Source organism: Microcaecilia unicolor, chromosome 8, assembly GCF_901765095.1.
Source record: "Microcaecilia unicolor chromosome 8, aMicUni1.1, whole genome shotgun sequence".
Classification (NCBI taxonomy): domain Eukaryota; kingdom Metazoa; phylum Chordata; class Amphibia; order Gymnophiona; family Siphonopidae; genus Microcaecilia; species Microcaecilia unicolor.
Genome location: NC_044038.1, coordinates 131,894,355 through 131,922,060, shown reverse-complemented (window position 1 = coordinate 131,922,060; position 27,706 = coordinate 131,894,355). Strand labels below are relative to the sequence as shown.

At 45.9% G+C, this 27,706-nt stretch overlaps 1 protein-coding gene across 1 annotated transcript in view; it reads left to right on the top strand.

The window, feature by feature from the left end:
• Nucleotides 1–23,790, top strand: part of RARS1 (arginyl-tRNA synthetase 1) — a 190,043-nt gene extending 166,253 nt beyond the window's left edge. Inside the window, exons 15-16 of the mRNA XM_030211798.1 lie at nt 18,804–19,051; nt 23,611–23,790. Of these exons, the coding sequence (XP_030067658.1) occupies nt 18,804–19,051; nt 23,611–23,720 (358 nt within the window). The 3' untranslated portion in view covers nt 23,721–23,790. The remainder of the gene's footprint in view (nt 1–18,803; nt 19,052–23,610) is intronic.
• The last annotated feature ends 3,916 nt before the right edge of the window (nt 23,791–27,706 follow it).

The following is a 27,706-nucleotide window of genomic DNA, read 5'->3' as shown; positions in this document are numbered from 1 at the left end:
AAAGTGCTCTCAAGAGTCATCTTTTTATTTAGACATTCCCACAAATTATCACTTTGTGTTTCACTTCTGTCCCTTTCCTACTTGAAGAGAAATAGTAGTTAAAGATTTGTTTCCCCCTTTTGTGCTTCTTTCTTATGTGGTCCACATTTGCCTGTCTACTTGTTTTATTAATTTTCCCTTACACCATTAATTATGTAAACCACTTAGATGCTCTTTTATGATTTGTGGTATATATCAAAATAAAGCGAAATGGAACTAAAAGTTATTAAGTGAATCTAGATGCTGACGTTTTTTGGTTATGAAAGTCTGCCTGTTGTGCACTGCAAGCGTAGTTCAGTTTTCAGCTGGCTGCAGATAGTTGCTTGGAACAATAGTAGATCTGCAGTCATTGTTCACATAGAGATTGGAAGGAAATTGTAACATACCAGTACACAGCCCAAGGCAGCAGCTCACTAAATGGTTATTTTCTAGCATAAGATGCAGGGCAGGATTTTAGTAGCTCAATGAGTCTTGATCTTTGTAGACTGGAGATTTTTATTGGATGAATAGATAAGATGATGTGGGTGAGCTTCTGCAGCACAAAAGCAGTCTCAACAGTGTATGCATTCTGTTGGGCCTTTAAAAAGTATCTGAGAATGTGATGACAAATGAGAGCTTATCTAGCCTCCTCGGTAGAAGCGGAAAGACTTCCTTGATAACGTCCATACATTTAGCAGACTCAGCCGGCAATTACTGTGCAGTTTTTGATGTATTTTAAGAGTACAACAAAGTCTGTACTGGAACACACTGAAGGTCTGTCAAGCCCAGTATCCTGTTTCAACAGGGGCCAATCCAGGTTACAAGTACCTGCCAAGATTCCAAAAGAGTAAATATAGCAGGAAGACGGTAGGAAACTGGAAGACTGGGCATCCAAATGGCAGATGAAATTTAATGTGGACAAATGCAAGGTGATGCACATTGGAAAGAATAATACAAATCATAGTTACTGATGCTAGGGTCCACCTTGGGAGTCAGCGCTCAAGAAAAAGATCTGGGTGTCATCGTAGATAATACGCTGAAATCTTCTGCTCAGTGTGCGGCAGCGGCCAAAAAACAAACAGGATGCTAGGAATTATTAGGAAAGGGATGGTGAATAAGACCGAAAATACTATAATGCCTTTGTATTGCTCCATGGTTCATCTGCAACTTGAGTATTGCATTCAGTTCTGGTCGCCGTATCTCAAAAAAGATATTGCAGAATTAGAAAAGGTTCAAAGAAGAGCAACCAAAATGAGAGTGGAGGAGTCGCCTAGTGGTTAGCGTGGTGGACTTTGATCGTAGGGAACTGAGTTCGATTCCCACTGCAGGCACGGGCTGCTCCTTGTGACTCTGGGCAAGTCACTTAACCCTCCATTGCTCCAGGTACAAATAAGTACCTGTATATAATATGTAAGCCGCATTGAACCTGCTATGAGTGGGAAATTGCGGGGTACAAATGTAACAAAAATAAATAAAGGGGATGGAACTCCTCTCATATGAGGAAAAGCTAAAGAGGTTAGGGCTCTTCAGCTTGGAAAAGAGACGGATGAGGGGAGATATGATTGAGGTTGACAAAATCCTGAGTGGTGTAGAATGAGTAGCAGTAAATCGATTTTATTTATATACTCATTCTAAAAGTACCAAGACTAGGAGATACTCAAAGTTACATGGAATTACTTTTAAAACAAATAGGAGGAAATATTTTTTCACTCAACGAATAGTTAAGCTCTGGAACTCTTTACTGGAGGATGTGGTAACAGCGGTTAGTGTATTTGGGTTTAAAAAAGGTTTGGACAAATTCCTGGAGGAAAAGTCCATAGTCTGCTATTGAGACAGACATGGGAAGCAACTGCTTGCCCTGGGGTTTGTAGTATGGAATGTTCTCACGATTTGGGTTTCTGCCAGGTACTTGTGACCTGACTTGGCCACTGTTTGGAAAACAGGTTACTGGGCTAGATGGACCACTGGTCTGACCCAGTATGGGCTACTCTTATGTTCTTATCCCAAGTCCATCTTAATAATGGTTTATAGACTTTTTAGGAACTTTTCCAAGCCTTTTCAAAACCCTGCTATGCTAATTACTTTTACCACATTCTCTGGCAGCAAATCTGAGTTTAATTACACGTTAAGTGAAGAAATATTTCTCTAATTTGTTCTAAATGTTCTGCTTAGTAGCTTCATTGCATGCCCCCAAGTCTTTGTATTTTTGGAAAGAGTGAACAGGCGATTTACATCTCCCCATTCCACACCACTCAGGTTTTTTTATAGATCTCTATCTTCTTTCTCCTCATCTGTCTCTTCTCTGAGCCACAGACCTAACCTCTTAAGCCTTTTCTCATAGGAGAGTCATTCCATCCTCTTTATAAGTCTTGTTGCCTGCTCTGTATCTTTTCTAATACAGGTATATCTCTTTAAGAGATGAGATGACAGAATCGTACTCTACCATATGAGTTTCGGAGCTCAATTCTACAATTTAGAAAACAATTGAAAGCACATCTGTTTTTTTTTGTTCTATTTTTTTTGCTGGTTGATTAAGATGTTATAGCAGACTCGTTGTATTGTGTGTTTTCTTGATTCTTTGGTTTGTTTTGATTTTTTGTATGTTTTTATATTTTACCCTGCCTAAAATTATAGATAGTGTGGTTTATAAATATGTTAAATAAATTGCTCACAATATTCAAGGTGCAAAAACAGAGGCATTGTGATATTCTCTGGTTTACTCTCCATTCCTTTCCTAATAATTCCTAATGCACTTTTTGCTTTCTTGGCCACCACTGCACTGAGCAGAGGATTTCAACTTATCAAAGAAGATGCTTAGATCTTCATCCTGGGCGGTGACTCTTAATATGGAACTTTGGATCATGTAGTTTGTTACTATTCCCCCATGTGTATCCTTCCCCCATGTTCATCGCTTTGTACTTGCTCATATTGGGTATCCAAATGGCAGATGAAATTTAATCTCCCAGTCTCGTAAGATCATCTTACAATTTCCTACAAACCTCTCGTTAACAACTTTAAATAACTGAGTCATCTGCATATTTGATCACTTCATTCATTATTCCTGTTTTCAGGTTATCTATAAATGTTAAAAAGCAGCGGTCCCAGCTCAGATCCCTGGGGAGCCCCAGTATTCACCCTTCTCTATATTGAGAATATATTAACCATTTAATCCTGCTCTCTTTTCTATCTTTTAAACCAGTTCTCACTGCATAATAGAAGTTTGCCTCCTATCTCGTGACTCTTTAATTTCCTCATGAGGTACTTTGTCAAATGTTTTCTGAAAATGAATCGACTCACTTGTTTAATCACACCTTCAAAGAAAATGTAGCAGATTGGTGAGGCAAATTTCCCTTGGCTAAATCCATGTTGGATTTATCCCTTTTAACCATTCCAATGTATATGTTCAGTAGTTTAGTTCTTTATAATAGTCTCTACCATTTTGCTGGGCACCAATAACAGGCTTATCAGTCTATAGTTTCCAGTTTCTAGAATCGTTTTTAAAAATTGTCATTACTTTGACTGTCCTCCAGTCTTCAGGTACCACATTTCCTTTTAAAGAAAGGTTACAAATTACAGGTCTGCAGTTTAATTTGTTAGTTCTATTCTTCTCTGAGGTCTAAGTGATTTGCCACTCTTTAGTTTTTCCAAATTGCTCTATTCCGTTATGTAGCTTTCCACCATTCCAGAACTTGTGGGATAGTTATGTCCATCAACCAGCAGGTAGAGATAGAGAACTGAGCTGAGACACATCTGCCAGTCCAGCTTCTCAGTATTTTCTGTCTCTAGCAGGTGGATGGACACACTTTTCAGCCTCTGGTTCTGAGTGATTTGCTCCTGGTCCAGTTGGTCTGTTGGTCCTCAGTTGAGTTTTGCGGGTGGCTTGAGTCTGCAGAGTCATATCTGGTGGTCTTCAGATCCCTGTTTGTGGTACCCTGCAAATTTACTTCTTCCCTCCCTTCACCTCTCCACTGTTTCCTGTGGAGCTCTCCTTTTCCAGCACAACTATACTTTTTTTTTTCCTGGAGAGCGTGGGACAGAGTATCAGTCTGAGTCTTTCTCATCTGTAGTAAGACTTGTGGAGACTGTAAGCTTGGGAGGGAGCAGCAAGCAATGGTAAGTCAGACTAAAATTTGACTCAGAACAGCTTGAGGGCTACAAGTTGTACTTGTTGCAGGGGGAGGGATCCTGACTCACCACTTGGGACACGTGCTACACTGCGACTCCCGTGGAGGCATTTAAGCGGTGTTCCCACTGTGGGACCCGAAGGCCAGTGTTAGAGTGTTGCAGTGCATGCAAACTGGGAATCCAGCGGGACGCAAAGGAAACAGTCGGAGGCAGCACATCAGATTCAACACAGCATCCGAATATGCCAGGGTCTTTGGCTCTCCACAGGACCAATGCGCAGTTTGATGCAGGAGAGCGTAGGAACCCGTTTTGTCGGGGTCGAGTGGCAGTGAGGAGTAGCCTCTGGCTAATCACATACAGAGCACAGCCGCCATTTTACAGCCTCGAGGCCTGACAGCATTCATCTATGTTGGGATCTTTGTTTCCTCTGGAGTTTATATTGCCTCAGGCCTATTTATTGAAGCAGGGACAGTCAGAGTTGCTCCTAAGACATCTCATTTAGACCACCAGGACTGGGCAGATGAGGCTCTGACTGCTTCTACATCCTTATCGGAAGTGCCCTCCCTCTGTCTGTTCAGAGGAGCTATTGTTGAAGGAGCTGTTAGAAGAGGGAAAGGATCCAAAAATACTAAGTTGTTTCATAAAGGGGAGCTCAGTACTCGCTGGCTACCTATGCTCCTGAAAATGCAACCTTCCCTTTATACATTTTAGGAAGATGCTTAAGACCGTGTGGGGTTTTTTTTTTGTTTTGTAATGTCTTCTCTTTAATGTTGAGACTTTTCTTCTCTGTGAATTGCTGTGAATCCAGTTTAGGAATAATGACCGTTATATAAGAACTAGGTAGAATAGAATTTCAGAGGCACTGGCAATGCTTTCCATTGAGGAGTCTTCTGCTTTGGGGTCAGGAGTTCCATCTTCATCAATCATGAGGGAGCTTTGGCACCCTTCTAAGGCCTTCTCGATGCATCCAGACATTCAGGACCTGATTACAGCAGAATGGGTCTCGCCAGATGCGGGGCTGAGAGTGGGAAAAGCTATGGCTTGCCTCACCCATTCTTTCTGGAGGCAAAAGACAAATTTGCAGGTTCCCAGGGTAGGCTCCCTGGTTAAGGTAGTGACTAACAAGACCATCTTGCTGGTGGAGGGGGGCATTGCCCCAAAAGACCTACAGGATAGGAAGCTATAAGGCTCGCTGAAACACGCCTTTGAAATGGCCTCTTTGGTCCTTCAAGTGACAGTGTTCAGCTCATTTGTGTCAAGAACATGCCTGAAGTAGCACCAGCAGTCAGCAACACAACATGAGCCCAGCTGGAAGTGGGGTTGGCCTACTTGGCAGATGCTGTTTATGACACGTTGCGGGTTACAGCCTGCAGTATACTTTTGGCTGTCACGGCACGTCAGCAACTCTGGTTGCAGCATTGGACATGGGATACAACAACAGTCACAGCTAGTTAAACTGCCCTTTCAGAGCAAGTGGGTATTTGGAGAAGATCTCAGTAATTTGGTGAAAGAACTAGGGAAAACTAAGCCATAGCAGTTGCCAGAGGATAAGCTGAAAGCCTCTGGTTGTCTGTCTTCAGGGGGCTCTCGATCTTGATTTTGAGACAGCAGTATGGTCAGAAATCCAATTTTCAGGCACGCCAGTCTTCCTTTCGTGCAGACAGGAAGTCGTCCTCCATCAGCTAAAACGACCAGTGCCTCCAGAGCTTCGCAGTGATGCGAGACTGGTTCACTCTTCTCTTCCTCCGGTGGGATGACATCTTCAGGAGTTTTGGGAGGAGTTGGCCAAATTCATGTCAGACCGATGGGTTCTGAATATTCTTACAGTAGGTTACAAGTTGGGAGTTCTTCCACCTGGTCGCTCCTTTCTTTTTGTAGTCTCCTTGTCTAAAGGGAACCAAATTGGTTAAAGTTCAGGCCTCCATAGATTCCTTACTGGCACTCAGGGCCATTGTTCCAGTTCCAATACATATAATAGTCCACTAAAACAGTCCCCAATTAGTGAAGAATAAATGCGGGAAAATATTTAATTTGAAATTCTTATAACAGGTCCAGAACAATTGTATGCTCATAACCCTCAAAACCCAGTGTTCGGTTCCCCAGGCCGAAAAGGGACAAGGCTGATACTCCGTCTACTTCATTGTTCCAAGGAAGGATGGCACCTTTTATCTTAGTGTCTCCATGTGAAAGCAGGACACAGGCAAGCGGTTTAGACCTTCGAGATCTAAGAGCAGTCATAGCCTTGGCTCAAGTGGGAGAAATTCTCACTGCCCTCGATCTGAAGGAGGTGTACTTACATATACCCATATGGCTACTGCATCAGAGGTTTCTATGTTTTGCGGTGCTGGGTCATCAAGTTCAGTTCAGAGGTTTGCCCTTCTATCTCACCCTGGCTCCAAGAATGTTTACCAAGGTTATGGTGGTGGTGGCGGCGGCAGCCTTCTTTCAGTGCCAGGGAATCAGAGTTCACCCATATCTCAACAGCTGGCTTATTCCTGCCTTGTCATATACGGACAGTGTGGCAGCGATGGACAAAGTTGTTCATCTTCTGCAGTTCTTGTTGGGTGATTGATTTTGAGAAGAGCAGCCTAACTCCATTACAGACTCTAGAGTATCTTGGGCATTCTATTCGACAGAGCATAGGCGAGCATCTTCTCACAGATCACAGGAGGGTGAAGTTGATTCAACAGATTTGTCTTCTCAGTCAAGGCAGGCCCAGAGTCTGGGACTACGTCCAGGTTCTGGGGTCAGTGATGGCAGCAATGGAAGTAGTGCCATGGGCAAAGGCTTATAAGCGGCCATTCTCCGAGGACAAGCAGGCTGCTTGTTCTCACTGATGGGTGACGTCCACGGCAGCCCCTCCAATCGGAAATTTCACTAGCAAAGGCCTTTGCTAGTCCTCGCGCGCCCATGCGCACCGCGCATGCGCGGCCGTCTTCCCGCCTGAACCAGCTCGTGTTCGTCAGTCTTCTTTTGTCCGCGCTCGGTACGGTCGTGTTTTCGCTGTGTCGGGCCCCGCAAAGTCGACCTCGCGCGTTCGTCGTGTTGTTTCAAAAAAAAAAAAAAACCATTCTGTGTGGAAAAAGACTCTCTGGTCTTTTTTCCCCCCGCTATTTTCAGCTTTTTCGCCCCGGTAAGTTTTCTTTCGTCGTCAGGGTAGGCCGCTTTTAGGCCTCGGGTCGAAGTTTTCTTCCCCTTGTTTTTCGGGTGCCTTTTCCGCCATTTCGACTTTTGATCTCGCCGGCGTGATTTTTCCGCCCATGACATCGAAGTCTCCCAGCGGCTTCAAGAAGTGCACCCAGTGCGCCCGGGTCATCTCGCTCACTGACAGGCACGCGTCGTGTCTTCAGTGCTTGGGGGCTGGGCACCGCCCGCAGGCCTGTAGTCTGTGTTCCCTTTTGCAAAAGCGGACTCAGGTAGCGAGATTGGCCCAGTGGAACGTTTTGTTCTCGGGCTCTTCGTCGGCATCGGCACCGGGGGTATCGAGTGCATCGACGTCTTCAGCGTCCAGAACTTCATCCTCGGCCGCCAGTGCATCGAGGCATCGGCCCTCTGCATCGGCGCTGAGACATCGGACAGCTGCATCGACGTCGGGGGTACCGGGACCTCGTCGGCTGATGTCATCGGACGGTGGTGCTTCGTCTGGAGTGCAGGTGAGGGCTGTCCATTCCCCTGCTGGTGGCGGTGAGCCTTCGGGTGGGTCTCCCCCTACCCTGAGGGCTCCTGCGGTACAGCCCCCCCCGAGACCGACCTCCTTCGGCCTCGGCCCCGAGGAAGCGACGGCTGGATTCTACGTCGTCCTCGTCGGTGCCGGGAAGCTCCGGTGACATGCTTCGTTCCAAGAAGTCGAAGAAGCATCGTCATCGGTCTCCTTCCCGTGTCGGCACCGAGAGCTCTGGGTTGCCGAGGGAGTCGGCACCCAGCAGGCATCGGCACCGAGAGGACCGCTCACCCTCTGTTCAGGAGGTGTCGATGCGCTCCACTCTGGACAGCCCGGAACAGCCTCCACGCCCGGAACAGGTTCCGACGTCGACGCCTGCATCGACCTCCATGCCTTTCTCTGCAGCCGCTCTGAACGAGAGCCTCCGGGCCGTTCTCCCAGAGATTCTGGAAGAGCTGTTGCGCCCTAACCCTCCGGTACCGGCGGTGCTTGCGCCACCGGTACCGTCGAGCGTGGCGCCGGCTGGCCCATCGCCCAAGGTGAGGTCTCCGGCGTCGGTGCCGCGTGCTGTACCGGCTGCCGTCGCCTCCCAGGAAGGCTCCCCGACTATCCTTCTCCACCTAAGGAAGCGTCCACTGTACCCATGCACCATGTCCTAAAAAAGACATTGCTGGCGAACTGGACCAAGCCTCTAACTAATCCCCACATTCCCAAGAAGATCGAGTCCCAGTACCGGATCCATGGGGACCCAGAGCTGATGCGCACTCAGTTGCCTCATGACTCTGGAGTTGTGGATCTGGCCCTAAAGAAGGCTAAGAGTTCTAGAGAGCATGTTTCGGCGCCCCCGGGCAAGGACTCTAGAACTTTAGACTCCTTTGGGAGGAAGGCCTACCATTCCTCTATGCTCGTGGCCAAAATTCAGTCCTACCAGCTCTACACGAGCATACACATGCGGAACAATGTGCGGCAGTTGGCGGGCTTGGTTGATGCGCTCCCCCCTGAGCAAGCCAAGCCTTTTCAGGAGGTGGTCAGGCAGCTGAAGGCGTGCAGAAAATTCCTGGCCAGAGGGGTGTATGACACCTTTGATGTTGCGTCCAGGGCCGCTGCTCAAGGTGTGGTGATGCGCAGGCTCTCATGGCTGCGTGCCTCCGACCTGGAGAATAGAATCCAGCAGCGGATTGCGGACTCGCCTTGCCGTGCGGATAATATTTCTGGAGAGAAAGTCGAACAGGTGGTAGAGCAGCTCCACCAGCGGGACACCGCATTCGACAAGTTCTCCCGCCGGCAGCCTTCAGCCTCTACCTCTACAGGTAGAAGATTTTTTTGGGGAAGGAAGACTGTTCCCTACTCTTCTGGCAAGCGTAGGTACAATCCTCCTTCTCGACAGCCTGCGGCCCAGGCTAAGCCCCAGCTCGCTCGCTCTCGTCAGCAGCGTGCGCCTCAGCAAGGCCCCTCGGCTCCCCAGCAAAAGCAAGGGACGAGCTTTTGACTGGCTCCAGCAGAGCATAGCCAACATCCAAGTGTCAGTGCCGGGCGACCTGCCAGTCGGAGGGAGGTTGAAAGCTTTTCACCAAAGGTGGCCTCTCATAACCTCCGATCAGTGGGTTCTCCAAATAGTCCGGCAAGGATACACCCTCAATTTGGCCTCAAAACCTCCAAATTGTCCACCGGGAGCTCAGTCTTACAGCTTCCAGCACAAGCAGGTACTTGCAGAGGAACTCTCCGCCCTTCTCAGCGCCAATGCGGTCGAGCCCGTGCCATCCGGGCAAGAAGGGCTGGGATTCTATTCCAGGTACTTCCTTGTGGAAAAGAAAACAGGGGGGATGCGTCCCATCCTAGACCTAAGGGCCCTGAGCAAATATCTGGTCAAAGAAAAGTTCAGGATGTTTTCCCTGGGCACCCTTCTTCCCATGATTCAGGAAAACGATTGGCTATGCTCTCTGGACTTGAAGGATGCCTACACACACATCCCGATACTGCCAGCTCACAGACAGTATCTGCGATTTCAGCTGGGCACACGTCACTTCCAGTACTGTGTGCTACCCTTTGGGCTCGCCTCTGCGCCCAGGGTGTTCACAAAGTGCTTGGCTGTAGTAGCAGCGGCACTTCGCAGGCTGGGGGTGCACGTGTTCCCATATCTCGACGATTGGCTGGTGAAGAACACATCCGAGGCAGGAGCCCTGCAGTCCATGCAGATGACTATTCGCCTCCTGGAGCTACTGGGGTTTGTGATAAATTATCCAAAGTCCCATCTTCTCCCAGTGCAGAGACTCGAATTCATAGGAGCTCTGCTGGATTCTCGGACGGCTCGCGCCTATCTCCCAGAGACGAGAGCCAACAACTTGTTGTCCCTCGTCTCGCGGGTGCGAGCGTCCCAGCAGATCACAGCTCGGCAGATGTTGAGATTGCTAGGCCACATGGCCTCCACAGTTCATGTGACTCCCATGGCCCGCCTTCACATGAGATCTGCTCAATGGACCCTAGCTTCCCAGTGGTTTCAGGCTGCTGGGGATCTAGAAGACGTAATCCACCTGTCCACGAGTTTTCTCGAATCCCTGTATTGGTGGACGATTTGGTCCAATCTGACTCTGGGACGTCCCTTCCAAATTCCTCAGCCACAAAAAGTGCTGACCACGGATGCGTCTCTCCTGGGGTGGGGAGCTCATGTCGAGGGGCTTCACACCCAAGGAAGCTGGTCCCTCCAGGAACGCGATCTGCAGATCAATCTTCTGGAGTTACGAGCGATCTGGAACGCTCTGAAGGCTTTCAGAGATCGGCTGTCCCACCAAATTATCCAAATTCAGACAGACAACCAGGTTGCCATGTACTACGTCAACAAGCAGGGGGGCACCGGATCTCGCCCCCTGTGTCAGGAAGCCGTCAGCATGTGGCTCTGGGCTCGCCGTCATGGCATGGTGCTCCAAGCCACATATCTGGCAGGCGTAAACAACAGTCTGGCCGACAGGTTGAGCAGGATTATGCAACCTCACGAGTGGTCGCTCAATTCCCGTGTAGTGCGACAGATCTTCCAGGTGTGGGGCACCCCCTTGGTAGATCTCTTCGCATCTCGAGCCAACCACAAAGTCCCTCAGTTCTGTTCCAGGCTTCAGGCCCACGGCAGACTGGCATCGGATGCCTTCCTCCTGGACTGGGGGGAGGGTCTGCTGTATGCTTATCCTCCCATACCTCTGGTGGGGAAGACTTTGTTGAAACTCAAGCAAGACCGAGGCACCATGATTCTGATTGCTCCTTTTTGGCCGCGTCAGATCTGGTTCCCTCTTCTTCTGGAGTTGTCCTCCGAAGAACCGTGGAGATTGGAGTGTTTTCCGACCCTCATCACGCAGGACGAAGGGGCGCTTCTGCATCCCAACCTCCGGTCCCTGGCTCTCACGGCCTGGATGTTGAGAGCGTAGACTTTGCCTCTTTGGGTCTGTCAGAGGGTGTCTCCCGTATCTTGCTTGCTTCCAGGAAAGATTCCACCAAGAGGAGTTACTTCTTTCTGTGGAGGAGGTTTGCCGTCTGGTGTGACAGCAAGGCCCTAGATCCTCGCTCTTGTCCTACACAGACCCTGCTTGAATACCTTCTGCACTTGTCTGAGTCTGGTCTCAAGACCAACTCTGTAAGGGTTCACCTTAGTGCAATCAGTGCATACCATTACCGTGTGGAAGGTAAGCCGATCTCAGGACAGCCTTTAGTTGTTCGCTTCATGAGAGGTTTGCTTTTTCAAAGCCCCTGTCAAGCCTCCTACAGTGTCATGGGATCTCAATGTCGTTCTCACCCAGCTGATGAAACCTCCTTTTGAGCCACTGAATTCCTGCCATCTGAAGTACTTGACCTGGAAGGTCATTTTCTTGGTGGCAGTTACTTCAGCTCGTAGAGTCAGTGAGCTTCAGGCCCTGGTAGCCCAGGCCCCTTACACCAAATTTCATCATAACAGAGTAGTCCTCCGCACTCACCCTAAGTTCTTGCCGAAGGTTGTGTCGGAGTTCCATCTGAACCAGTCAATTGTCTTGCCAACATTCTTTCCCCGTCCTCATTCCTGCCCTGCTGAACGTCAGCTGCACGCATTGGACTGCAAGAGAGCATTGGCCTTCTACCTGGAGCGGACACAGCCCAACAGACAGTCCGCCCAATTGTTTGTTTCTTTTGATCCCAATAGGAGGGGAGTGGCTGTGGGGAAACGCACCATATCCAATTGGCTAGCAGATTGCATTTCCTTCACTTACGCCCAGGCTGGGCTGGCTCTTGAGGGTCATGTCACGGCTCATAATGTTAGAGCCATGGCAGCGTCGGTAGCCCACTTGAAGTCAGCCTCTATTGAAGAAATTTGCAAAGCTGCGACGTGGTCATCTGTCCACACATTCACATCTCATTACTGCCTGCAGCAGGATACCCGACGCAACAGTCGGTTCGGGCAGTCAGTTCTTCAGAACCTGTTTGGGCTTTAGGATCCAACTCCACCCCCCGAGGGCCCTGTTTGTTCTGTTCCAGGCTGCACTCTCAGTTAGTTGGTAAATTTTTTAGGTCAATCTCAGTTACAGTGGTGGAAATAAGTATTTGATCCCTTGCTGATTTTGTAAGTTTGCCCACTGACAAAGACATGAGCAGCCCATAATTGAAGGGTAGGTTATTGGTAACAGTGAGAGATAGCACATCACAAATTAAATCCGGAAAATCACATTGTGGAAAGTATATGAATTTATTTGCATTCTGCAGAGGGAAATAAGTATTTAATCCCTCTGGCAAACAAGACCTAATACTTGGTGGCAAAACCCTTGTTGGCAAGCACAGCGGTCAGACGTCTTCTGTAGTTGATGATGAGGTTTGCACACATGTCAGGAGGAATTTTGGTCCACTCCTCTTTGCAGATCATCTCTAAATCATTAAGAGTTCTGGGCTGTCGCTTGGCAACTCGCAGCTTCAGCTCCCTCCATAAGTTTTCAATGGGATTAAGGTCTGGTGACTGGCTAGGCCACTCCATGACCCTAATGTGCTTCTTCCTGAGCCACTCCTTTGTTGCCTTGGCTGTATGTTTTGGGTCATTGTCGTGCTGGAAGACCCAGCCACGACCCATTTTTAAGGCCCTGGCGGAGGGAAGGAGGTTGTCACTCAGAATTGTACGGTACATGGCCCCATCCATTCTCCCATTGATGCGGTGAAGTAGTCCTGTGCCCTTAGCAGAGAAACACCCCCAAAACATAACATTTCCACCTCCATGCTTGACAGTGAGGACGGTGTTCTTTGGGTCATAGGCAGCATTTCTCTTCCTCTAAACACGGCGAGTTGAGTTCATGCCAAAGAGCTCAATTTTTGTCTCATCTGACCACAGCACCTTCTCCCAATCACTCTCGGCATCATCCAGGTGTTCACTGGCAAACTTCAGACGGGCCGTCACATGTGCCTTCCGGAGCAGGGGGACCTTGCGGGCACTGCAGGATTGCAATCCGTTATGTCGTAATGTGTTACCAATGGTTTTCGTGGTGACAGTGGTCCCAGCTGCCTTGAGATCATTGACAAGTTCCCCCCTTGTAGTTGTAGGCTGATTTCTAACCTTCCTCATGATCAAGGATACCCCACGAGGTGAGATTTTGCGTGGAGCCCCAGATCTTTGTCGATTGACAGTCATTTTGTACTTCTTCCATTTTCTTACTATGGCACCAACAGTTGTCTCCTTCTCGCCCAGCGTCTTACTGATGGTTTTGTAGCCCATTCCAGCCTTGTGCAGGTGTATGATCTTGTCCCTGACATCCTTAGACAGCTCCTTGCTCTTGGCCATTTTGTAGAGGTTAGAGTCTGACTGATTCACTGAGTCTGTGGACAGGTGTCTTTCATACAGGTGACCACTGCCGACAGCTGTCTGTCATGCAGGTAACGAGTTGATTTGGAGCATCTACCTGGTCTGTAGGGGCCAGATCTCTTACTGGTTGGTGGGGGATCAAATACTTATTTCCCTCTGCAGAATGCAAATAAATTCATATACTTTCCACAATGTGATTTTCCGGATTTAATTTGTGATGTGCTATCTCTCACTGTTACCAATAACCTACCCTTCAATTATGGGCTGCTCATGTCTTTGTCAGTGGGCAAACTTACAAAATCAGCAAGGGATCAAATACTTATTTCCACCACTGTATGTCCTCGCCGTTGCGAGGCCCAATTGACCATGGTTGTTGTTTTGAGTGAGCCTGGGGGCTAGGGATACCCCATCAGTGAGAACAAGCAGCCTGCTTGTCCTCGGAGAAAGCGAATGCTACATACCTGTAGAAGGTATTCTCCGAGGACAGCAGGCTGATTGTTCTCACAAACCCGCCCGCCTCCCCTTTGGAGTTGTGTCTTCCCTTGTCTTTGTCTTGCTACATACGGGACTGACGAACACGAGCCGGTTCGGGCGGGAAGACGGCCGCGCATGCGCGGTGCGCATGGGCGCGCGAGGACTAGCAAAGGCCTTTGCTAGTGAAGTTTCTGATTGGAGGGGCTGCCGTGGACGTCACCCATCAGTGAGAACAATCAGCCTGCTGTCCTCGGAGAATACCTTCTACAGGTATGTAGCATTCGCTTTACAGGAATCTCTTCTCAGCCACTGGTCTCCGGTGTCACAGAAGTATAACCTTCATCTTCCTTGGATGCTGGTTGCCAGACAGAATATACAGTGGAGGTTGTCGCCCAGGAATTTGACTGTTGGAGCTCTCTTTCCAAAAACACAGTGGGAGGTGGTGACAACAGATAGCAGCAAGTTGGGATGGGGAGTTCATTATAAGTTCAATGTGGCACAAAGCACCTGGATGGAACAGGTGTCTCTGGGGTCAACAAATCTATTGGAGCTCAGGGCAGTGCGGAATGACTTTCTGGTGGGGGCCCCAGTCTGAGTTTTCTCCATCAATGCAACAGTGGCATATACAGTGGTGGAAATAAGTATTTGATCCCTTGCTGATTTTGTAAGTTTGCCCACTGACAAAGACATGAGCAGCCCATAATTGAAGGGTAGGTTATTGGTAACAGTGAGAGATAGCACATCACAAATTAAATCCGGAAAATCACATTGTGGAAAGTATATGAATTTATTTGCATTCTGCAGAGGGAAATAAGTATTTGATCCCCCACCAACCAGTAAGAGATCTGGCCCCTACAGACCAGGTAGATGCTCCAAATCAACTCGTTACCTGCATGACAGACAGCTGTCGGCAATGGTCACCTGTATGAAAGACACCTGTCCACAGACTCAGTGAATCAGTCAGACTCTAACCTCTACAAAATGGCCAAGAGCAAGGAGCTGTCTAAGGATGTCAGGGACAAGATCATACACCTGCACAAGGCTGGAATGGGCTACAAAACCATCAGTAAGACGCTGGGCGAGAAGGAGACAACTGTTGGTGCCATAGTAAGAAAATGGAAGAAGTACAAAATGACTGTCAATCGACAAAGATCTGGGGCTCCACGCAAAATCTCACCTCGTGGGGTATCCTTGATCATGAGGAAGGTTAGAAATCAGCCTACAACTACAAGGGGGGAACTTGTCAATGATCTCAAGGCAGCTGGGACCACTGTCACCACGAAAACCATTGGTAACACATTACGACATAACGGATTGCAATCCTGCAGTGCCCGCAAGGTCCCCCTGCTCCGGAAGGCACATGTGACGGCCCGTCTGAAGTTTGCCAGTGAACACCTGGATGATGCCGAGAGTGATTGGGAGAAGGTGCTGTGGTCAGATGAGACAAAAATTGAGCTCTTTGGCATGAACTCAACTCGCCGTGTTTGGAGGAAGAGAAATGCTGCCTATGACCCAAAGAACACCGTCCCCACTGTCAAGCATGGAGGTGGAAATGTTATGTTTTGGGGGTGTTTCTCTGCTAAGGGCACAGGACTACTTCACCGCATCAATGGGAGAATGGATGGGGCCATGTACCGTACAATTCTGAGTGACAACCTCCTTCCCTCCGCCAGGGCCTTAAAAATGGGTCGTGGCTGGGTCTTCCAGCACGACAATGACCCAAAACATACAGCCAAGGCAACAAAGGAGTGGCTCAGGAAGAAGCACATTAGGGTCATGGAGTGGCCTAGCCAGTCACCAGACCTTAATCCCATTGAAAACTTATGGAGGGAGCTGAAGCTGCGAGTTGCCAAGCGACAGCCCAGAACTCTTAATGATTTAGAGATGATCTGCAAAGAGGAGTGGACCAAAATTCCTCCTGACATGTGTGCAAACCTCATCATCAACTACAGAAGACGTCTGACCGCTGTGCTTGCCAACAAGGGTTTTGCCACCAAGTATTAGGTCTTGTTTGCCAGAGGGATTAAATACTTATTTCCCTCTGCAGAATGCAAATAAATTCATATACTTTCCACAATGTGATTTTCCGGATTTAATTTGTGATGTGCTATCTCTCACTGTTACCAATAACCTACCCTTCAATTATGGGCTGCTCATGTCTTTGTCAGTGGGCAAACTTACAAAATCAGCAAGGGATCAAATACTTATTTCCACCACTGTATCAACAAGCAAGGTGGGACCCACAGCCATCCGATGGTGTGGAGGTGGCCTCCCTCGTGCTGGATGAAGAAAAATCTTCTCCGTTTGTCGGCGGCTCACATCACTGCGTCCTTGAATATGGAGGCAGGCTTTCTCAGCAGGCACTCCTTGGACCCAGGAGAATGAGAACTATCCAACCAGGGTTTCAGCTGATAGTGGACCAATGGGGGTTCTCTGCTTCTGGATTTGATGGCAACGAAAGGGAATGTCAGAGTGCCCAATTTGGAAAGAACCGGGCTTGATGCAGATCAATGCCATACTGCAGCCCTGGCCGGAGACGCATCTACTGTCTTCCCTCCTTGGCCTATGGTAGACTGTGTGTTTGAAAAAAATCGCATTGCTCTGGGGTCGAATAATTCTCATAGCCCCCGGTTTGGCCACTGAAGCCGTTGGTATGCGGACCTGATTTGACTGCTGGGCAAGGATCCTCTCCGTCTTCCGCAGGTACATGGCCTACTGAAGTAAGGTCTGGTGCTCATGGAGGATCCGTGCCCCTTTGGTCTTACAGCTTCGCCATTGAAAGGACTCAGTTGAGACACAAAGGTTTTTATGTTTCAGTCATTGCTACTTTGCTTCAGGCTCGGAAACACTCTACATCCATGGTGTATGCAAGGGTGTGGAGGACGTTCGAGGGCTGGTGTCCTGAGTGCGGACTTCCTTCTCCGCGAAGATCGCTCACATCGCTCACATCTAGCATTTCTCCAGGCAGATCTTCAGAAAGGATTGGTATTGCGTTCTCTAAAAGTTCAGCCTGTGGCTTTGGCTTGTTTCATGAACCGACTACAGAAGATATCTCTTGGTGGCTGACCCAGATATCATTCGATTCTTGTGGGGAGCGGGCTGCTTGTACCCTCCCTTTTGTATGCTGTGTCCAGAGTGGAACCTTAATTTAGTCCTTTGGGCTCTTCAGAAGCCTCCTTTTGATCCACTCTGGAAGACCACCTTGAAAGATCTTACACTAAAGACAGCATTCTTGGTGGCTGTTGCATCAGTACATAGGGTTTCAGAGCTTCAGGGATCCCTGAAGCTTGTCGGAGTCCCTTTCTTCCCTTTTTGGAGGCAGGGTCTCCCTGCGCATGGTTCCTTCCTTTCTTCCAAAAGTGCTATCAGCATTTTATCTCAACCAATCTGTGGAGCTTCTGTCCTTTCGCAGAGAGGACAAAGATCCTCAGTATTTTTCCTTGAAACTTCTTGATGTGTGTAGAGTCCTCATTAGATATATGAAAGTCACGAATGAGTTTCGCAAATCGGACAGACTGTGCTTTTTGGTAAACAGAGGCTTAGCCTCATGGCTTCCAAGCCCACAATTGCTAGATTTCTGGAACAGTGAGCAGGACTAATGGAAAGAAAATTTTAGGTTAAGACCTAATTTCTCTTTACATTTTCCAGGTTTACAGAGAATTGTTTCAGTTCCTCCGACTCATCACTGTTAAATACCAATTCTGGCATGGATATTTCCTCCACATTTTCCTTTGAAGACCAAAGCAAGAAATTCATGTAGTCTCTCCATCTTGACCTTGGCCTCCCTGAGTGCCCCTGGATCATCTAATGGTCCAACTAATTCTCTTACCAGCTTCTTGCTTTAAATATACCCAAGAAAAAATTGTGTGTGTTTTTTCCTCTGAAGCATGCTTCTTTTCAAATTCTCTTTGCCTTTCTGATCAGTGCTTTGCATGTAACTTGCCGTTCCTTATGCTCTTTCCTATTATCTTCATTCGGATCCTTTAATATGATTGTTTATTATGTTCTTGATATATCAGCTTTCTGTAGTACAACTCAAGTGGTTTACATGTTACATATATGTACTTTGTCTGTCCCTAGTGGGCCCACAATCTAAGTTTTGTACTTGAGACAATGGAGAGTTAAGTAACTTGTCTAGTATCACAAACCCAGTTCCCTAGGTTCTCATTAGGCTTCTTCTTCACTCCCTTCAGCTATAATAGCCTCCTTCACCTTTCTTTTAAATCATGCTAGCTGTTGTTTAGCCTTCCTTCTGCCTTTTTTTAATACATAGAATATATTGGGTCTGGACTTCCAGGATGGTATTTTTGAACAACATGCATACCTGATGTAAACTAGTAAACTTTGCAGCTGCTCCTTTTAGATTATTATTAATTTTTTTTATTATTATTTTCCTCTTTTTTTTTTTCGTTTCCTTTTTGAAAGGTAAATGTTAACATAGTAGATTTCCTGTATGTATGGCTCAACAAGGCAGAGTTTGTGTAGGGACAAGTCAGAGAGTCCTTTAGATAATTGTTTCAGCCATTTACTCTCGAGTTCAAAGTGAAAACTGACTTAAAACATTCCTGTTATACATTTATCACCTTTGGTTATTTTTAGAGAGAGGCTTGGCTAATTCATGAATGCAACAAGGGGTTTAAGGAATATAATGTCAAGTAGGCTATAAGGAACCAAAACTCACCGAGTTGGTCTGTTAAGTGATGGAATGTAATTCATTCTATTTGACAGGTCCATAGCTCGCCTAGCTAACATTGATGAAGAGATGTTGCAGAAGGCTGCTCGGGAAACTGAGATCCTGTTGGAACATGAGAAGGAGTGGAAGTTGGGCAAGTGCATTCTGAGATTCCCTGAGGTCCTGCAGAAAATCCTTGAAGATTTGCTTTTGCACACTCTCTGTGACTACCTCTATGAGCTGGCAACTACCTTCACTGAGTTCTATGACAACTGTTACTGCGTGGAAAAGGACAGACAAACTGGTGAGCTCAATGTAGATAATGCCCAAATAAATCACCACCATGGTGGCTGCATCAGCTGTCACCAGTGGTACCTGTGTCTCCTCGGAGAAGACGCATGTGCGTTATGTTTCTGTGACATGATGGCCAGTAGAAAAGAATAGTATTGGGCTGGCCAGGTGCTTCTCTTACCGCAGCTGTATGATGCGGTACAGAAGACCTGGGTTTGATTTCCAGAGCAGGCTTCTGCCCAGGATGGCTGCAGAGGTAGAATTCACAAACTGTACAATAGTGACACCTAGTGCCTAAACAGGGTGTCTGTATATCAGGCTCTGGAGGAAGATGTGGTTTGTGGCCCTTGATTAAGGACTATTGCTGCAGTGGCTGGGCAATATTTTGGGAGGGGAGGGAGGGGGTAAAAGAAGAAAAGTCCTGGGTAGTTATGACTGAAGACTCGTGCTACTGTAGTCTAGCTCTGATTGAACCAGCCCTGTTGGAAACTGCTAGGCCTAAAAGAGAGACTAGTTCAGCTAATCTGATCTAGTTCACATCGCCATTGACCTTGCTTGATCTCTGACTTTCACAATTAAGGATCAAGAAGGCTGAAGAGTTAGGTTCTTAGACCTTCCTAAATTAAATTTTTGGCACTCTTCCCCTCTTGATCCCTACTAAGAACTTAAATTTACAAAAGTATGCCCTTTTTAAATAGTCTTTTATTGTCCATTAGTTAACTTTTACTTCTGTGTTTTTAAGTTGACTAATGTGGCAACTACATTACTTTAATTCCTAAGTTTAGGTGCCTAAAACGTGAATGAGGTCAGTACTTGTTGCTGATTTCCTTGGAGGAACAAGGTTGCTGGAAAAGAGCATCACCTTGCTGTGGCAGTAACTGGTTCTTTAGCTAGGATCTGCCCTCAAGGTAGTGTAGCATCCTCTTGCACCAAAGATGGGCTGCTTATACCCAAGAAGGAGGAGTTTGTATGGTCAGTTAGGCATGTAGATAGCTGGGAAGCTGGTGGACAGGAGGATTGCTTGGTAATGTACCTGCATGGTGCAAATGTTATAGATGTCATTCGTCAGAGTGGATTTTAGACACAGCTATCATCATAAATGTGGATACCAATGATATAGCAAGATAGGGGCGTGATGCTTTGGAAATCCAGAACACCCAGTTCCACCTATTGGACCCCAAAGGCAGGGAGAGCTAAGACAGTGGTGTAGGGAAGAGGTCTTTATGTCAGGAACTGGGCAGTGTTTTAGGAAAGAGGAGGCCAATTCTGAAAGAATGCACTGTACCTTAACCAGGCTAGAACTTGGCTGCTGGCACTAACCTTTAAAAAGGAGACAGAGCAGCTTACATTCCCTATGCAGTGTATGGTTCAGAGTGAAATATCTCTGAAGGATACTAACAAAACAGGGAAGTTAAAGAAGCCTTACAAGCCTTACACAAGAAAGGCAAAAGTAGCTCAGGTGCCTGTAAATAATGAGCAGACAGGACTGAAAGATTCAAATTATCCCTGTTGGCTGCATTTTAAATACAAACAAAAAATCATACTCAAAAGTATTCATAGCACTAAATGAGGAGGTAGATTCAACTGAAATCTTGGAGTCATGGTGGAAGGAGGATAACCAGTGGGAAATTATAATAGGAAAGGAAGGATCAGATTGGTGGAAGGGAGGCACTATATGTTAGAGCATTCAATCAAACAGAAGGAAAGTTCTGCAGGAAGCTATATGCACTGTAGAAACATTTTGCATAGAAATTCAATGTGTGAAGGGAAGAGAATATTGGTGGGGCTATACTGTCCACCTGGTCAGAATGAACAGATGGAATGCTAAGAGAAATTAGAGAAACTAACAAAGGACAAATTAATTGACCAGCTCAATTACTGTAGCCCATGCTTTTTAACTTTAATAAATGATCTGGAAAAGGAAAGGTGAAGTGATCAGAGCTGCAGCTGATACAAAATTATTCAAAGGTTCTAAAAATGGATTGTGAGAATTGCAGGTACTTGCAAGATTGAGACTATGGTCATCCAATGAGCAGATGAAATTAAATGTGGACAAGTGCAGAGTGATCTATCTACACAGGGGAAAAAAGAATCAGTGTTAGGTTTCCTCTTAAGAGTGTCCATAGAGGAAAACAAGAATGTTTTGAAATCCTCTGTTCAGGGTGTGTGTGATTCGTGGCTACAAAAGCATACAGTGTTAAGGATTAGGGAATGAATAGAGAATAAAACAGAGAATATCATAGTGTCTCTCTATTGCTTGCTACACCCACTGTAACTTAAACCAGTTCCATGTATTTTAATTAACTGGTTTAGCCACCCACTTATTTATCCCAACCGTACCACGCATCTTGTCTCCAAGTGTATATCTGCATTTGGCCCCTCATCTATATAGTAAGCTGTATTGTAGAAAAGCGTTACTAGCAATGTTATTTGAATATTCTAATGCATACTTTAGATATTCCATCACTTGCATCGTATTATATCTCTGTTATTTGAATTACAGTGCTGTTAAATGTGTATATTTTTGATCCTGTTTTATGGTAGTCTTATTATTAGGTTTCAATTTCCTATTTTCAAGTTTTCCTCTTCCATTGTATTTGTTTATACTTCATTTTACTATTATGCTGTTAACAAAATTAGAAGTTTGATGTTAAAACTGTACGTACTGTACACTGCCTTGAGTGAATTTCTTCATAAAGGCAGTTAATAAATGTTGACTTGATCACCATCCCTGTAATCCTATAAAATTGGGTGCCCAACTTTGTTTAGCACACAAAGGCCCAGATGCATTAAACCTTAACGACCCTTTAACGAAGAAATTTTCAACCGTAGCATGCATTAAAGGCCATTTTCCGACGACGCTAGCAGCTAATGAAAATGGAATGCAAATGAGTAACTACCATTGAAATGTGGACAATTCGGGATGCACTAACCATACCGACGATTGCAACGAATCATTTACCGTGATAAATTTAACGTGAGGTCAGACCTGTCGTTAAGGCCTGAGCTGTCATCTCCCCGCTTCCCCCTGCAGCATAAAAATCCAAGCTGGCATGTTTAAAAACAAAAGTGAGATAAACAACACAAACACGCTTTCCCCTGCATAAAATTGAAAATCAAAACAAACATCAAAAAAGGATCGGGAGGGGGCAAAGGTGTTTATCAGGAGTGTCCTGTATGGACTGCCTTGCCCCTCCCCCCCCCCCCCCCCAGAGGTCGCCGCTGCTCCCTGCTTTACCCTGTATTAAATACTCAAAATAAAAATCAAAACTTTTGCAGCGCCGGGGCCCCCCCTCCCTTCCTGTCTTTCTCCTCCCACCACAGCCCCGCCCCCCTGAGGTCGTCGCCGCCGCTCCCCCCTCCGCCTTACCGGGCCTGCGCAGGGCCTCTCACCTCTGTGCGAAGGCGCTGCACAGGCAAGAAGAACAGCAGCTAATCGACGAGTCCTCAGGACGTCTCTCCTTCCCTGACCTGGGCACGCCCCCGTCTGACGTAGTAACTACGTAGGTTGCTTACGTCAGACGGGGGCGTGCCCAGGTCAGGGAAGGAGAGACATCCTGAAGACTCGTCGATCAGCTGCTGTTCTTCTTGCCCGTGCAGCGCCTTCACACAGGGGTGAGAGGCGCTGCGCGGGCCCGGTAAGGCGGAATCCTTTTTTTGATGTTTGTTTAGATTTTATATTTTATGCAGGGGAAAGCGGGGAGCCACGTGTTTGTGTTGGTTTTTTTTTGTTTGTTTTGACATTTGTGGCATGCGCAGAGCAGCCAGCATAACGCTTGGCTGCTTTGCACATGCTTTAGGGGCCGATTACCGATGGGGATTACACCAATTTAACGAATCTTTAATGCATTGTACTTTTTACAATACCGTACCGAACATTAAAGACTTGTTTTTTTGGTGCATTCTTCGTTTTTTTAAATTCATTAAGGACTTTTACGTTTTACATTTATTTATTTTTATTGTTACATTTGTACCCCGCGCTTTCCCACTCATGGCAGGCTCAATGTGGCTTACATGGGGCAATGGAGGGTTAAGTGACTTGCCCAGAGTCACAAGGAGCTGCCTGTGCCTGAAGTGGGAATCAAACTCAGTTCCTCAGTTCCCCAGGACCAAAGTCCACCACCCTAACCACTAGGCCACTATATACTTTTGCTCTTTGCACAGTTAAGCTGTAGAATTCATTGCCAGAGGATGTGGTAAAAGCTCTTAGTATAGCTGGGTTTAAAACAAAAGGGTTGGAGAAGTTTCTGAAAGAAAAGTCCATAAGCTGTAGAGCTGAGAAAAAAACAGTCCTGAAAAATAAATTGTGACCTGGATCAGTGACTGTTGGAACAGGATGCAGGGCTTGATAAAAGCTTAGCTGGCCCAGTATAGAAATTCTTATGGGAGAAGGAAGGAGTGGTGGAAGTGTGATTGCTCAAGGGTTCAGATAATTACCAGGGAGTACCTTGAGCAAACTTTCAAGATCCCTAAATGGTCATTTTAGTTAAAACTATCCAAAATCTCCTATTTTGTGTAAGAGCATTTGCTAAGGTCTGGAGTGAGGTGACACTGTGTACTTTGTCCTTGCAGGTAATATTGTGAAGGTGAACATGTGTCGAATGTTGCTTTGTGACGCCACATCTGCCATCATGGCAAAGGGCTTTGACATCCTGGGACTTAAACCTGTGCAGAAGATGTGATCACCTCCATGCTGTCCGACTGTGTAAGGATCTACATTTTCTCAATCAACTAATAAAGAAATTGCTAAGATTGTGTTTAATGCCTTTTAATTTTTTCAACTCAACAAAAATATTTCAAAATATACATAAAGGGGTTTGGAATGTCCATCTGTCTGTCGATTGACAAAATAATGCTCTGAAATTTTAGAGAAATGGGACCAAAATGACAAGAGATAAAGGGGAAAAGACCATTCAAAAACAGGCTGTTTTGAACTGGAGGTTCTAGAAAAATAGTGGCCAAGTTGTACTTCTGTGGTAGAGAAAGTTCAGCAACTACAGCATAGAAACAGATACAGATTCGCTTATTCACTCCTTGGGCAAGAGGACCCATATGTCTGAACCCATCGATCCGTTTGTTCATGTCTGGTAGTACCATTTCAAAATTCGGATCAACTTCTTTAAGTACTCATAATTTCTCATCTACTGCAGGGCGCAATTCTTCACTCTTCTTTTTTGCAGTCTCTGCTAATAAAATCATCAGGTCTAAAGAACATTTATTTAGAATAGAGGTCCACTGGTCCAAACATGCCTGATTATCTAAAAACGTAGGGGCTTTTATAATTCTCAGTCCCCTTGGAATCATCTTAGCACAACAATAATTGATCAGTGCTATAAAATGTGTCATTGCAAACGATGTCCTCTTTGGTTCGTATAACATCAGTCCAAAGGTCTGCTACAGTTGTAGCTGCACATGAAGACATCTCTTCGTCATGTGGTATCTGTATATCCGAGATGTTGAAGCCTCTCCGCTGGAAAACTAATCACTTTTTCGCATGGTTGGAATGCCATAGTCAAACCTGGAACAGGCACAGTAAACAGGAAAAGTTCCACGTAGACAGTACAACCAAACCAAAGCAGAGGCTGGCCAACAGGATGTGCCTAGTGAATATGAGAGAAATTTTCGTGCATCTTACTTCATTGAATGCAAATCTGTCTTAAGACATATTTGGGGTATCCTTGAAAACAGAAGTCTGTTTGTGGCCCTTGAGGACAGCCAGTGAATACCACTGGTCTACCCTACGAGATCTGTTTGCAGAGTAGAGTCTGAAGGCCTATGTCTTTTTCTTGTTTTTTTTCTAAGACAAAATGGGCCAGAGTACTTAAAGAATGTTAGCCCTCTACACACCTTTGAGACCAAGCATCAATATCTGTACCCTAATAATAATAAAAAAAAAAAAAAAAACCAGCCACGCCAACAAGCCACTTCAGGCTTCCACACACTGGAACTCACGGGGCTACTTCTAACATGAGCCTACATCTGCTTCAGGAAGCAGGTGAAAGCCTGGCTCTTCCCCAAGCCATTAATGTGTTCATACACCTCACACATGGACTTGCTTGCTGCACAACCCGTAACTCTGAGCCTAGACCACTGTCTTTGCCATCAAAGGATCTATTAAAATGGCTACTGGCCTTTACATAAGGACACTAAAAAAGCAAGAAAAAAAGGAAGTCAATATGATTCTCCAAACAAGTGCCTGAGAAAATAAAGGCAAAAGAGTTGTTCATGATGTACAGGAAAACTCAAGAAGATGAAACTGAAAGCAGCCAAGAGGGAGATACATCTTACGAAAACAGAGGCAGTAGAACATATGGCTAGAAATGCAAGGAAGGGAGACAAGAAAACTTGCAGGTATATTAATGAAAGGAAGAATGTTAAAAATGGAATTGTGACTGAATGATGCTATGAACAGCTATGTGGAGAGCAATGATGAAAAAGCAAAAGTGGTAAACAAATACTTCTGTTGTGTGTTCATGGAAGAAAATACTGGAGAAGAACTACGATTGGCTGGTAAAGGTACATATAGGAATGGAATGGATATCGCACTGTTCACGGAAGAACAATGACACCTAGATCCCTTTCCTGGTTGGTGACGCCTAATGTGGAACCTTGCATTATGTAGCTATGGTTTGGTTTCCTCTTTCCCACATGCATCACAATGCACTTGCTCCTCATCTGCCATTTGGATTCCTAGTCTCATAAGGTCCTTTTGTAAATTTTCACAGTCCTCTTGCGCTTTAACAACTTTATGTTGTGTAATTAGCAAATTTACTTACCTCGCTAGTTATTCCCATCTCTAGATCATTTATAAATATGTTAAAAAGCAGCAGTTGCTGCACAGACCCCTGCAGAACCCCATGATGTTGGTAGAAAAAGTTCACTGCTCTAAGGGCACACTGCTCCTTTGGCACACCCCTTCAGCACATACCACAGGAGCTGCTGTCTGGTAGAGAGGACTTATGTGCATGAAATTATCAGGGAGAGGAATGCATCCTCACGCTCTCTCCCATCACCAACGCCTCTAGATGACAAAGAGGCTCTGCTAAATGTTTATATTTCTTACACCACCATCACATTAGTCCTGTTACCAAGATTCCCATTGGCCATATATCCAAGTTTATTTCATTGAATGTATTTATGCTTGTATTTGGCATTTTACTATTGATATGCTGTTAACAAAATTGTAGGTCATATGTCAAGCATCAGTTGTACACACCCTTGGGTGAATTTCTTCATAAGAGTCCAGTATGTAACTAAATAAATCCTAATAAACCATTTGTCAGTCTTTCATGGGTTGGTGGTTTACAGGTAGGGTGGTGCCTCACTGTAGACAGCATGATAGAGTGGCACCAGATCACTACAGTCATCTGCCACCTACAGTTAATCCAGGACAGGATCAAGTTAGCTCTGAACCTCACATCAAACACAATCCTTTGCATATGACATACAACTTCCAAGCTTTCCTATCTTTGCTGCACCAAAGCAAGCTGAATACATGCATCCATGTGCTGTGCCTTTATTACACAAGGTCTGTTAACATACACGATGAGCATGTTGGATGTCCAAGGCTAGTTACAGGAGTTAACTATAAAGATTTTGTAAAACAAATATTGTAAAAGTATTCTTTCATGCATTCTATTATGTACAATCTTGATTTATACAACACTAACAAGGTGGGGAAAGCAAACCAACATTCCTGGCATGTTAGAATCTGATTCTATATATTCTGTTATATGATAAAATCTTCAAGAGTAATGATATTTGGAAATGTCGTATTTTATCTCTTCTACTGCTATGAATTTAGTCTGCTGCAAATAAAACATTCTAGCGAAAAGGAATTAGATCAATAAAAAAGGGAAAGTTGTGGAACATTACTTTTCTTAAATGTCCATTGTTTTATCTCATCAAATATATCATAGCATGACCACATCCAGTGTTTAGCTCTAAATAACAGAACTGTGCAAGTATATGACAGTTGGCTGAGAGAACAAGAGAAGGGACAAAAATTGCCTGAACTGGGCCAATAATCTTAATGGGGTAGATGGCAGCCAAAAAAAGTGTGTGTGTGGGGGGGGGGGGCAAAGTCTTACCAACCACTCCTGCCCAGCATTCATCAGCAGCTAGACACAAGGAGGATGACCTAATATGGGTTGTATTAGCTGCCGTACTCCACGGTTTAACATCACTAGGAAGACAATACTAAAGATTTCCAGGTACATTTGGTTTTGTGTCAAATCTCAGATGAAATCACAAGTCACAAAGAAGAGAGTGCAAGGAAGCCAGACTGGGGAGAAGCAGGGTGGCTTTACTGTGGAAAGCAGGCTTTCAGCAGCTGCAACACAGCAGCAAACTGAACCTCATTACTCGGACTAGGGGTGCTTACCCCAGTCCTTAGGCTACAGTCAGATTTCAGGATACTCCCAGTGAATATGCTTGAGATAGATTTACATATGTAATCCTCTAGAAAAATGAAAAGGGGGCTTGCTACTCAGACTGGGGGATTGGTTAACCTCAGCAGGGGGGGGGGGGGGAAATGAGTGTTTGATAAGCTGTACTGCTAATGTGGGAGAATGATAACATTGATGGGTGGATGTCACTAGGGGAGGGGGAGAAGGAAATTAGGCAAAAGACTCATGGGGGGGTATCTTATTGGGTATTGCAACAGGGG